General features: G+C 48.9%; 1 protein-coding gene across 1 annotated transcript in view; it reads left to right on the top strand.

Moving 5' to 3' along the window:
* The first annotated feature begins 232 nt into the window (after positions 1-232).
* The window catches only part of PRKAR2A (protein kinase cAMP-dependent type II regulatory subunit alpha), a 711,046-nt gene continuing 698,528 nt past the window's right edge, over positions 233-12,750 (top strand). Inside the window, exon 1 of the mRNA XM_086939313.1 lies at positions 233-972. Within this exon, the coding sequence (XP_086795439.1) occupies positions 456-972 (517 nt within the window). The 5' untranslated portion in view covers positions 233-455. The remainder of the gene's footprint in view (positions 973-12,750) is intronic.

The raw sequence follows: 12,750 nt of genomic DNA, 5'->3' as shown, positions 1-12,750 counted from the left end.
GAGAAGCAAGTTACTTCACGGGAAAACAAAAGTCTTTCAACTCTTTTGTGCCTAGCCTCCAAAGTACCTGAAGGAGGACCTTCCCTAAATCGAAACCTTGCCTGCCCTGCGAGCCGACCCACACTTCTTCACGTGGAGGGCTTTCCCTTTCCGAGAATGGAAACGCCTCCAAGCCAAGTCTCACGCCACCTCACGGAGCCCTTTCCGTGAAGTCCTTCTAGCCCTCCGTGCCAGATCCGCCTTCACCTCACAGAGAAGCGAACCGCTCCCTGCAGGTTTGAATCGTTGAAGGTGAATGACAGTCGGCAGCGCGAGCCCAACCGCTCCTGACAGGACGTTCACACGCAGCAGAGAAGAAAAAACGCGGAAGTGCCGTACGCCTCCTAACAGCGGTGTGACGTCAGCAAAGCACGCGCGCGCCGGGCTCCCACCATTCCCCTACGCGGAGAAAGGAGATGGAGACCGTTAGGCGAGCGTGTGCGCGCGGCCTCGTTCCCTACGCCGCGCGCTGCGCATGCGCAGTCCGGTCCGCAGAGCCGCCTCCGCTCCCCATTCCCGGCGCTCGGTACGGCGCGGTTCTGACAGGAGTGTTAGCCCGGGGTGAGAAGAGGGGGAACGGCGGGAGAGCTCAGTCCGGGGGACGCCGAGGGGAGCCGGGCTCCGCTGTCTGTCTGAGCCCCGGGGCGCGGAGACGCCCGGGCGCCGCCGCCACCATGAGCATCGAGATCCCGGCCGGCCTGACCGACCTGCTGCAGGGCTACACTGTGGAGGTGCTGCGCCAGCGGCCGCCGGACCTGGTGGAGTTCGCCGTGCAGTACTTCAGCCGCCTGCGCGAGGAGAAGCAGCTGGAGCTGCTGCGGGATGGCGGCGGCCGCGGGCACAAAACTCACGTCAACTTCGAGGCGGAGGAGCAGCCCATGCAGACCGAGTCCAACGGCGAGGAGGAGGAGGACGACGACTCCGACTTCGAACGTAAGCAGGCGCCGGGGGTGCGGGCTGCCAGGGACCCCTTGCCCCCCCTGCACCCTGTCAACGCCTCGTTGACACGTCCGGCTCTGCCTGCACGCCTCTGCCTGCCTGTCATGCTCCTGCAGGACTGCCCCCCGTCCACTCCTAGCAGGGATACCCCTCCTGTCAGAAGCTACCTCTCCTGCCCATCTCTCTGGCCCACCCCTGTGTATAATGAGTCCTGTCACTGCCCCTTTCAGTCCCCCCTGTCTTAAGAATCCCTTACCCCCTCCTGTCAGCCCCCCCCTGACTTCAGAATCCCTCACCCCCTCCTGTCAGCCCCCCTCCTGTCAGCCCCCCCTGTCTTAAGAATCCCTCGCCCCCTCCTGTCAGTCCACCCTGTCTTAAGAATCCCTCGCCCCCTCCTGTCAGTCCACCCTGTCTTAAGAATCCCTCGCCTCCTCCTGTCAGTCCTCCCGTGTCTTCAGAATCCCCCACCCCCTCCTGTCAGTCCCCCCCTGTCTTCAGAATCCCTCACCCCCTCCTGTCAGCCCCCCCTGTCTTTAGCATCCCTTACCCCTCCTGTCAGTCCGCCCCTGTCTTCAGAATCCCGCCCCCCCTGTCTTCAGAATCCCTCACCCCCTCCTGTCAGCTCCCCCCCTGTCTCCAGAATCCCTCACTCCCTCCTGTCAGCCCCCCCGTCTTCAGAATCCCTCACTCCCTCTTGTCAGCCCCCCCCGTCTTCAGAATCCCTCACCCCCTCCTGTCAGTCCACCCTGTCTTCAGAATCGCTCGCCCCCTCCTGTCATTCCTGCCGCACCCCTGACCCCACTTCTGTCAGTGCTCCTGTCTAGCAGCCTCCTCCTGTCAGTCCCTCCTGTCTTTAGAATCCTCACTCCCTCCTGTCATTCCTTCCTGCCACATCCCAGACCCCCTTCTGTCGGTGCTCCTGTCTAGCAGCCTCCTCCTGTCAGTCCCTCCTGTCTTCAGAATCCTCCCTCCCTCCTGTCATTCCTTCCTGTCTTCAGAATCCTCACTCCCTCCTGTCATTCCTTCCTGCCACATCTCAGACCCCCCTTCTGTCGGTGCTCCTGTCTAGCAGCCTCCTCCTGTCTTCAGAATCCTCACTCCCTCCTGTCATTCCTTCCTGCCACATCCCAGACCCCCTTCTGTCGGTGCTCCTGTCTAGCAGCCTCCTCCTGTCAGTCCCTCCTGTCTTCAGAATCCTCCCTCCCTCCTGTCATTCCTTCCTGTCTTCAGAATTCTCACTCCCTCCTGCCACATCCCAGACCCCCCTTCTGTCAGTGCTCCTGTCTAGCAGCCTCCTCCTGTCATTCCTTCCTGTCTTCAGAATCCTCACTCCCTCCTGTCATTCCTTCCTGCCACATCCCAGACCCCCACTTCTGTCAGTGCTCCTGTCTAGCAGCCTCCTCCTGTCTTCCGAATCCCTGACCCCCTCTCCTGGCAGTATTCCTGCCTGACAGACTGCCCCCACCTTGCCTAACAGTATCTGCGTCCTCTCCTCCCTGTCATCAAGTCATGACAGGCATACTCTTCCTTCCGCCCCCTGCTCTCTTTCTTCCGTCCTTTCCTCTCTGCTTGTTGCTACAGCTTGTCCTTCACACAGTGGGTCAATATGTTCAGTTCCTCTTGCCCGACAATGCCTCCTGTCTGACGGCCTCTGCCACCTGTCAGACTGCCTTTCCTATTGCCCTGCAGACTCTGCACCCTCTCCTGTCTTTCATTGAGCTGTAGCAAGCGGATTCTGCTTCCCTAATTTCCTCCTTCCTCTTCCTGGCAGAGACTACTGCACTCCTACCTGGCAGGCTGTGTCCCGCCTCTTAACTGCTAGTACACCCTGCCTCCATCCCTCCATGTTGATTCAGAATCCTACCAGTCGTGAAGGCCCCCCCCCCTGACTTGCTGATCCTGCTCGACATGTTGCTTCCTTTCATCTGGACATTCACCCAGGACCTCTTGTCTGCCAATGTCGCATGCCTGATTCTGGCTTCCCTAGTTTTTAGCCCTGGCATAGACTCCCATTTGGCAGTATAGACTTTTCAAGATACCGAGCTGTTACCGAACAGCCTTTAAGCGGTACTGCTTACCTTACCCTTTTCTCAACTTCTTTTAGGGTGCACCCTTCACGGGCCAGCTTCTCCTGCATGGCCAGGTTCCTCCTACCTAGAAGGCATAGGAGAGTGCAGGGTTTCTGCCTCGGACACATTTCGTCTTCCTGCCTATTTTCTTTGTGTCTGCATGGCAAGCCCTCATCCAAGGGTCTGGTAGGAGCAAGGGTTTGTTCCTCTGGCACTTGACCCATATCTAGCATGGTCCTGTCTCTTTACACCTTTCATGGAGGACTGTGTTGTCTCGTCTGGGCCAGAGGGGCTCGGAGGTCTCCTCCCTGCGCAGATATGGTCTAGCCCTCCCTGCTGCCCATTCTGGGATCTTCCCCTTCTGCCTTGTCCACCCTGGGGTTCCATCTCTAAGCCTTTGATGGGTAGTGCCATACAGCGGGCTTGTCAAGTATTACCTGACCTCTGTTGTATTGCCCCAATGTACTTGTTATATATGTATCAATAAAGTAAGTACAGATATGTTTAAAAAAAGAACCATAAGCACTTTAAAATGTTTTTAGTCCGAAGCTGATCGCTAGTTTGGACAGTGTTTGTGAATGTGCATAGTTGCTGTTTGCAATCAGTCATGCTCTTACCTGTATCAGCTTCTTAAACACATTTAAACTACTGATTTTCTTTAAAAAAAAAAAAAAAAAAAAGAATACGCATATCTACGCACTTTGCTGGCGTTCTAAGGCTCAGTGAACACTGCATGTACACACAGGGAGACTGCCCCATAGGCCTTTTCAGGCTCCACGTTCTCTCATACACTGCTTTGTATGAGCAGGCACTTAAACTCCCGAACACTTACATTTGCATTGGAAAAGGGGCGTGCCTGTATTTTACAGCAGAACTGAAATACTTCCACAGGCAAAGTACCACTTCCAGGCAGTAGGCCGTATATATTCTGATATAATGAGCACCTGGTCTTCCAGCTTTTATTCAAACACTGTCTGTTAACTTTTTGACACAAAGACTCAGCCATATCACTAACATTGTCCATACCATGCTCAATTGCTGTCCTGAGCCAGTGTCAAAGCAGTTATTATTTCTGTCCCACCTTATGCTGAGAGCTCAGATTGCACATGATTATCTACTGATTTGTGTATACGAAATGGATCTTGTACGAGTATGTAGTAACTCATGTTTAAAGATTCAGATGAAAAGTAGATGTGCTGAGTTCGAACAGTGTAGACTTGTTTCTGTAATGTTTGTGTTTATTGTTGAGGTTCAAATCGAAGTAATGGCTTGATGGTTCCTGGATTCTAGTTGTGATTCGGTGGGATGCACAGAAGTCAAAAAGTTAAGTTAAGAACCTTTGCTTTTGTCTTCTTAGAGTTTGGACAGGTTCATATTTATTAATTTAAACACACATAGCCCCGTGAAAACTGAAAAATAAGAAGCTGGTGGCATAAGTTGGTTAATTCATTTGGAAGAAATTACACTATTTTAGCTTCTCAGTTGCTTTGTGGGTGGGGTGCAGGCAAAGACGGAAAAATACCAAGTTATTTATATTTGCCTAAAACAGTTAAAACAAGAGTTTAGTCAAATTGAGTAAATCAATCCTCAGTAAATGTAGGACCGAAAAGAAAGGCAGTAGTTTGTTCAATTCTTTTCTGAAAGCCAAAGAGGATTGAGTGTCCTGAAGATGTCTGGTTGCACGCTCAAGGCTGATTCTGCAGCGCAGGAATAGAAAGGTTTGTTGTTGGTGGCCGTTTTAAATTTAGTGGATTCAAGCAATAGTGATTCGTTGCTTCTAAGACATCTTGAGATGGGAAGGAGCTTTGCTAGGTATGCAGGCAGTTTTTCTTGAGCCCAGTTTTTCTTGTGTGAAGCCCTATTGGCGAGGATGCACAGTTTGAACTTAGCCCTACCCTGAATAGGAAGCAAGTGAGAGCCCTAAGAAGAGGTGAGATTTTTTTTTGCCTGATGAACCAATCTGACAGCTAGATGGAAAATAGCTTTGAGAAGGGCTAGTTGGGCATTCCGTACCCCTGCTAGAACTGAATTTCAGAAGTTAATTTGTGAGATAATGAGTGTGCATAACTTTTTAAGAGGATGTTAGATTTTCTTTATGAGCGGGGAGGTCACCGCTTTGGCTATTTCGTTGATGTGAGAGCTGAAAGTGGGAGCCTCATTGATCATATAGCTCAACGATCTGGAAAGTGGTGAGAATGAGAAGCCTTCAAAGTTAGAGATTAAGAAAGCAAGAGATCATTTTTTTGGCAGGTGTTGATATTAGTAGGAACTGCAGGTTTCCAGGTTCAAAAGCAGAAGTTGGCTCTCACCCAGTGTTTTTTTAGGCGGGAAATACAGCTTCTTAAGATGGTGATGTCTTGTATATTCAACAACTTTAGGTACATCTGAGTATGAACTGCATAATAATGGGGCTTTATCCCTATGTATTCAAGAGCCTGGCTCCGATGTTCCATGTTGATAAGAAGAATGGGCTCCAAGGTCGATCGTTGTAAGTTTACTCTCTTGTTCCATCACTATTTTGTTTTCTTGAGTTTTTACAGCGTGAAGCATATCATTGTTGATGGGGGACTCTATATATTGCACCGCGGCAAAGTTATGGTTCAACCACACTTTCCATTGAAAAGGCCGTTTTTGATTTGGCAATAACTTTGGTCTTAATGGGCAGATTTGCATAAAATGTGACACTTGATTAACGTATGCAGTTAAGGTCCGGTTTGCTCATTTTCAAGCAGGGATAAAAGGGGGTGGATGTAAAAAAAGAAGTGTATTTCCATTTTAGAGCCCACAGAATATTTTTCCTGCCACTACAGCTTAAACTGCTGAAAGAATTTACACCAACGTTTGCATGAATGTAGAACATTGCTTGTGTTCATTTAGTGGTTCGCTATAAATTCTTTCAGTAAAATATATTAGTGTTTGAAAAATGTGTAGGATGGGCTTGTGTATCATAACGGGTGAAAAAAAATTAGTTGGTTTGATTTTAACTATTGTACTGTTTACTGATATGCATGAAATTTGCCACTAGCATGTTGAATTTACTTTTGGTATTTTCATATTCGTGCAGTTTAATCAAAGGGAGGTAACTATTAAAAGGACATGCCAAAAGTGCTAATTTGCTAGTAACTTTGGCAGTGTGTGATGAATCTGCACATAATAGTATTAATTGTTTAGAAGGAATGCTTTTCTATTGGCATGTCAAGCTTTGTGCTAGTCCATAAAGGGCAGTAAAGTTAAAGGACACGCAGTGCAGTAACATTTTCATTTACTTTTAACTTTGACGCAGTTTGATGAATCAAATATGGCAAGTAGTTAGAAAGTGAGATACAGTGCAGTTTTTGTGCACATGCAACAGGCGGGACAAAGTTATAGGGCGAGTATCAAATCATTTTTGATATGTTAACTTAGTATCTCATGATAAATATGCTTGAAATTTGGCAGACTCTAAGCACGTTGGAGGTACTCTTGGGTATCTCACATTTGTGCATACCCACTTGGCGGCATGGGTTTACTTACGCTTAATGTGTTAATTTGCTCATAACCTGGGCACTATATAATACATCTGCACAACATTTTTGATACGTTTAGAAAGGATAATTTTCTGGTGTATACCAATGTTTGTGCCAATCTGTGGGAGGGCAATTCATTTTTAATTTGCTTATAATTTTGGCATCGTTTGAATCAGTATGAAATGTGGCAAGCAGTTTGCAAGTTACAACCAGTGAAGGTTTTTCAGGTTTGCGCAGATCCAGTAAAAGCAGGAATTTAAAGGAGGGGTGGTAAAAACGTTTTTGATTCCTAATAACTTTGGCACTTTTTTATATCATATTTAGCTTACTCTTGGTATTCATAATGTCATACATGTCCGGAATTGTGAATTCAGTGCATCAGAAAAAATGTAAGCATTCACTGAAAAAAGTAGTCAAAGGTGAGTTATGGTTCAACAAGCAAAAACTGTAAAAAAACAGTATATTTTCAGTTACTGGTTACAAAGCGCACCATAACTCACTCCCCTTATGCTATGCTATCCTCTTGCTAGACTTGCCCTTTCTGTTTTTTTTCTCTGTACCATCGGCCAAAATATTGCACATGCCAGGGGGCGAGAGTTACACTGTACACCATAGCTTGAGAATGTTAGTTTTTTCAGGTTTGGGAATATAGATAATATGTTCACTGAAAAAACATAGTTCAAAATTGAGTTATGGTTATGGCTACAACACAAAACAACTCATTTAGGGAATTTAGAGCTTGAAAGATATGTTTTGATTTATTTGATAAGATAATCACCACTGCGTGCATGATACCTTGCTGGGTTCAAGGGGTTACTTTTGGTTGCCTTTGTGAATGGCAAATCGATAGTCCTGAAAGAACTATGGTACTTATTGTTGCGAAAGTTGTGCAGTTGCCATTGCATAACTTTGGCTATGTAGCTAATGCGATCCTTCAATAACTATTTCTCATCAAGAATGAAACCAAGAGATGTTGCTTTATTTACAATAATCGTCTAGTTATCCAGAGAGATTGAGTTCAAGGCCAGATTGAAAGCCTGGGTGAAGTTATGAGGACTTGAGCAGCGACTCTATTTTGCCTGGATTTAGTTAAGAAGAGTTTGGAGAACCTGTGAGAAGTTGGCCTGATATGTAGTCCTCACTATTCTAGTGATCACTGTGTATCATTCCAAACGACCCTTATTGATGATTGGTTGTAAGTCAATCTTATAGACCAGCTATCCTAGTAGCATGGACAAGAGCAGTCTTTAGGCTAAACTCTAGAGGGCGTGTTAAGCCAGCTGTTATACCATCACATATACCCCTTGAACACCAAGTGAAAAGACATCACACAAGTTGTTATGAAAATAAAAGGATATTTATTTATAACAAGTCTACCCTGATCTCTTTATGAGTCAGGGAGCTAAGCACACAACAAAACTCTTAAGAAAATACTTTAAGTTGCACAATTTACACAAATGCCCGAGGGGCACGAAAAACCATATACTACAAAAGTGGAATGCGAAATACTAGCAGGTAAGTAACAAGATCCAGAGGCTTTAGGATCGCTTGGACTCCACTACTGAACCTTCAGGTTAGGAGCAGGAGGCCTAGGGAGATCGGGTGCAGAGTGTGCACTCTCACGCGGGATGCGGGACAAAGTCTATGGATGCTAGTAATCGTAAAGTTAGTGTTATCGGACGAATCCGACTAGATAGGCTGAAAACGAAAAAGGATCTGGACACTTAAATAGTGAACCTACGTTGGAGCACCGAAATGCTCAAGTTACCTAGCCCAGGGGCTGCGGCTGCATAGGGTTCAAAAGACGTTGGGAATCCTTGTTGCAGTCTATGGAGCCTGAAAGAAGAAGTTGCTGGCAGGCGACCAGTGATGATGATTGGAGTGATCCAAGCCTGGATCGATGATGGAGAGGACCTGAAAGCAGAGGGGACTCAGTTCTTAATCACTAGCCAGTGATTAGGTGGGCACCAGGATGGCACTGGATGAAGTCACCTCGACCAGGTGAGTGGGCGACGCTGGGCTCTGCAGTCTCTCGGACCAGGAGGCGTTGTCGGCGACCAGGATGGAGGTGCGAGCTGTCCCACGAAGGTGTCTGCTGTCGGCGATGCTGGGCCCAGGATTGGGGCAACAAACCTTGGCAAAGTCAAGCCCACGCGGTGGACTCAAGATGGCGTCTGGAGTGGACCAGGAGGGTCCGGGGTGCTCCTCTCTTGGAAGGGAGCAAGGGCAAGTCTGGAGCAACCAGACCAGTGAAGTAATCGTCGTGGTTCGTCGTCAGCAGGGCCACTAGCCAGCAGGCAAGTGACCGGACAACGAGGTGAGCAGCAAAGAGCAGAAGGGCCCCACGCAGATCTCGTGGATGCTGGGGGGCTGGATTTCGGTGCTGGAGCTGCTCAGGGTTAGGGCTTCTCAAACCCCAAAGCACCCACTCGAGGATCCCTCGGCGGTCGTGCTGGATAAGCGTCGTGCAGTTTTGAAGATGGCCGGTCCCTTCAGGTCTCGTCACACCCATGAATCTCAGCTGGGCTGATGATGCAGGTAGAGGTCAGAGATGCCAGGGAACCCGGGTCTCGTCGAGCTGGGCAGTCTTGATCCGGAGGATGGACTTGCAGCAAACCACATGCGCTTAGATGGTGCCCGCTGGTGCAGGGTGGCTACTCCTTAGCCACAAGGGAGAGTCTTCAGAAATGTTCAAGAGTTCTTTCGTGGAAAGTAGTCAAGATTCAGAATTATCTAATTTGGGAAGGGGGCCTGCTCCTACCTTTTTATACTAAAGAAAGGGGCTGGCACGCGACTAGGTCCTGCCCATGGGTGGGACCAGGAGGGGGGTGGTCACACCCCTCTCCCTTGTCCGGACTTTCCCCAGCTCAGGGGCTGGTGTGCCCCTGGAACTGGTTCAAGCCGGCATATGCACAGTGAGCACCGGGGTGCCACTTGCAGTCACCTTCCTCTCAGCCTTGCCTACCTGGGATACACAAAACCCTGTCTGGGATGGTGCTAGCACCGCCCCTGACAGGAAACCCTTTGTCCAAGCTCTCCTCGCTGGAAGGACTCCCAGCAGCAGGAGGTCAGACTTGTGTCTGTGGTGGCAGCATCCATCTTGTGATGCTGAGGCTCGAGTTAGCTTTAACCGGGGTTCACAGTTACATACATGTCGTGTCCCTCTAGAAGGGTGGAATGCTAACCCCGTCGCCAGAATTGGCGAGGGGTTAGTATTCCAATTCGTATGACACCTTACTCGACATGTTTTGATAAAGCGATACCAAAGATAGCAAATAACCGCGAGGATTATAATGCACTTAAGAGTATATGGTACGCGTTATCATGGAACAGTTATTAGGACTTGGTTCCGCAAGCTGCAAACGGGCTCGGCTCATGCCAGAGCACCAACTCACATAATTCCACGCACTCTGCCTTCAGGATTGATAAGGCCTGCCATAGGAGTGACTGATAGGAATACATGTGTCCATTTTAGGGTTAGATATAGGAATACTATATCTAAAGCAAAGGGTGATTACACCACCTTGCCCCAGCTGTCGTGCAGCCAGTTGTGTCAGATTTGGATGGCCAGCCAGGGGTGGCATAATACATGCTGCAGCCCCTGGTAGGCCCTGGGTACACCTATGCCCTGGATACCTAAGGTACACTGTACAGGGACTGATAAGGGGACTCAGTATCCAATTAGGTATGTACCTAAGGTACATGGAATCCATTTTACAGAGAGAGCAGTAGGCCTGGGGCCCTGAATAGCAGGGTCCCAGGCAGTGGCGTAACGAAACATGAGGGGGCCCCCCTCCCATCCTCCATGCCTGTCTAGAGCTCTCAGGCCAGCGACCCGCCACACTGCAGGGGATGCGGGCGATTGTTACGCCACTGTCACCAATGCAGCTGTTAATAGTAACAGTGGATGGTGGAGTTAAAGGTTGGGCGTAGTCTGCCAGCAGGCTATCATAGGTGGTGGACCATTCATTACAGGGTCCCTGCCATCAGTAGGCCGGGGAAGTTTGCCCAATTTTAGGTGGGTTTCCTGATGCAGACTCCTGTCATGATATACAACATCATCGTTCAGATTTGACAAACGTGCATCCACTGCTCCTTCTCGTTTCCATTTTAAAACATTAGACAAAGCGACAATGCAGTATTTCAAAAGCAGATATAACTACAAAGAGCACATTTTGATAATACATTTTTATTTTTATTAGACAATAGCAATCTTAAGAGGCATTGCATAGCTTCATACACACTTTGACCCCAATTCCATCACAGTCTCTCTCTCTCTGTCAGTCAGTATCTCTTAGTCAGTCACTCTCAGTCAGTCAGTCTCTCCCTCTCTCTCTCTCTCTCTCTCTCTCTGTCTCTCTCTGTCAGTCTGTCAGTCAGTCCCTCTCTGTCAGTCAGTCTCTCTCTCTGTCAGTCAATCTATCACTCTCTGTCATTCAGTCTCTCTCAGTCAGTCTCTCTCAGTCAGTCAGTCTCTCGCTCTCTATCTGTCTGTCAGTCAGTCTCTCTCTGTCAGTCTCTCTCTGTCAGTCTCTCTCTGTCAGTCTCTCTCTGTCAGTCTCTCTCTGTCAGTCTCTCTCTGTCAGTCTCTCTCTGTCAGTCTCTCTCTGTCAGTCTCTCTCTGTCAGTCTCTCTCTGTCAGTCTCTCTCTGTCAGTCTCTCTCTGTCAGTCTCTCTCTGTCAGTCTCTCTCAGTCAGTCTCTCTCAGTCAGTCTCTCTTAGTCAGTCTCTCTCTCTGTCAGTCAGTCTCTCTCTCTCTGTCAGTCTCAGTCTCTCTCTCTGTCAGTCAGTCTCTCTCTCTCTGTCAGTCTCTCTCAATCAGTCTCTCTCAGTCTGTCAGTTTCTCTCTCTTAGTCAGTCTCTCTCTCTGTCAGTCAGTCTCTCTCTCTGTCAGTCAGTCTCTCTCTCTGTCAGTCAGTCTCTCTCTCTGTCAGTCAGTCTCTCTCTCTCTGTTAGTCAGTCTCTCTTTCTCTGTCAGTCTCTCAGTCTCTTTCTCTCTCTGTCAGTCTCCCTCTCTGTCAGTCAATCTCTCTCTCAGTCAGTCTCTCTCGCTCCCAGTCAGTCAGTCTCTCTCAGTCAGTCAGTCTCTCTTTTGCTCTGTCAGTCAGTCTCTGTCAGTCAGACTCTCTCACTCAGTCAGTCTCTCTCTCTGTCAGTCTCTCTCTCTGTCAGTCTCTCTCTCTGTCAGTCTCTCTCTGTCAGTCTCTCTCCAAGTCAGTCTCTCTCTGTCAGTCTCTCTGACAATCAGTCTATCTCTCTGTCAGTCAGTCTCTGCCTCTCTCTCTCAGTCTCTCTTTCTCAGTCAGTTTCTCTCTACCTTAGTCAGTCTCTGTCAGTCAGTCAGTCTCACTCTCAATCAGTCTCTCTCTCTCTGTCAGTCAGTCACTCTCTCTCTCAGTCAGTTTCTCAGTCAGTCAGTCTCTACTCTCTCTCCATTCTCTCTCTCAACTCTGTCCACTCTATCTCTACTGTCTCTCTCTCCACGGTCTCTCCTCTGTCTCTCTCTCCACTTTCTCTCCCCACTCTCTCACTATCTCTCCCTCCACTGTCTCCCTCCACTGTCTCCCTCCACTGTCTCCCTCCACTGTCTCCCTCCACTGTCTCCCTCCACTGTCTCCCTCCACTGTCTCCCTCCACTGTCTCCCTCCACTGTCTCCCTCTCTACTCTCTCTCTACTCCCTCTCCACTCTCTCTCTCCACTCTCTCTCTCCACTCTCTCTCTCCACTCTCTCTCTCCACTCTCTCTCTCCACTCTCTCTCTCCACTCTCTCTCTCCACTCACTCTCTCCACTCACTCTCTCCACTCACTCTCTCCACTCACTGTCTCTCCACTCACTCTCTCTCCACTCACTCTCTCTCCACCCACTCTCTCTCTGCTGTCTCCCTCCACTGTCTCTCTCTCCACTGTCTCTCTCTCTCCACTGTCTCTCTCTACTCTCCACTGTCTCTCCACTTTCTCTCCACTCTCTGTCTCTCTCTCCACTCTCTCTCTCTCTCTCTCCCTCTCTCTCCACTCTCTCTCTCTCTCCACTCTCTCTCTCTCTCTCTCTCCACACTCTCGCTCTCTCCACACTCTCTCTCTCCACTCTCTCTCTCTCTCTCCACTCTCTCTCTCTCCACTCTCTCTCTCTCTCTCCACTCTCTCTCTCTCCACTCTCTCTCTCTCCACTCTCCACTCTATCTCTCTCCACTCTCTC

This window comes from Lissotriton vulgaris, chromosome 9 (genome assembly GCF_964263255.1).
Source record: "Lissotriton vulgaris chromosome 9, aLisVul1.2, whole genome shotgun sequence".
Taxonomy (NCBI): domain Eukaryota; kingdom Metazoa; phylum Chordata; class Amphibia; order Caudata; family Salamandridae; genus Lissotriton; species Lissotriton vulgaris.
This window is presented reverse-complemented; position numbering and strand designations above follow the sequence as displayed.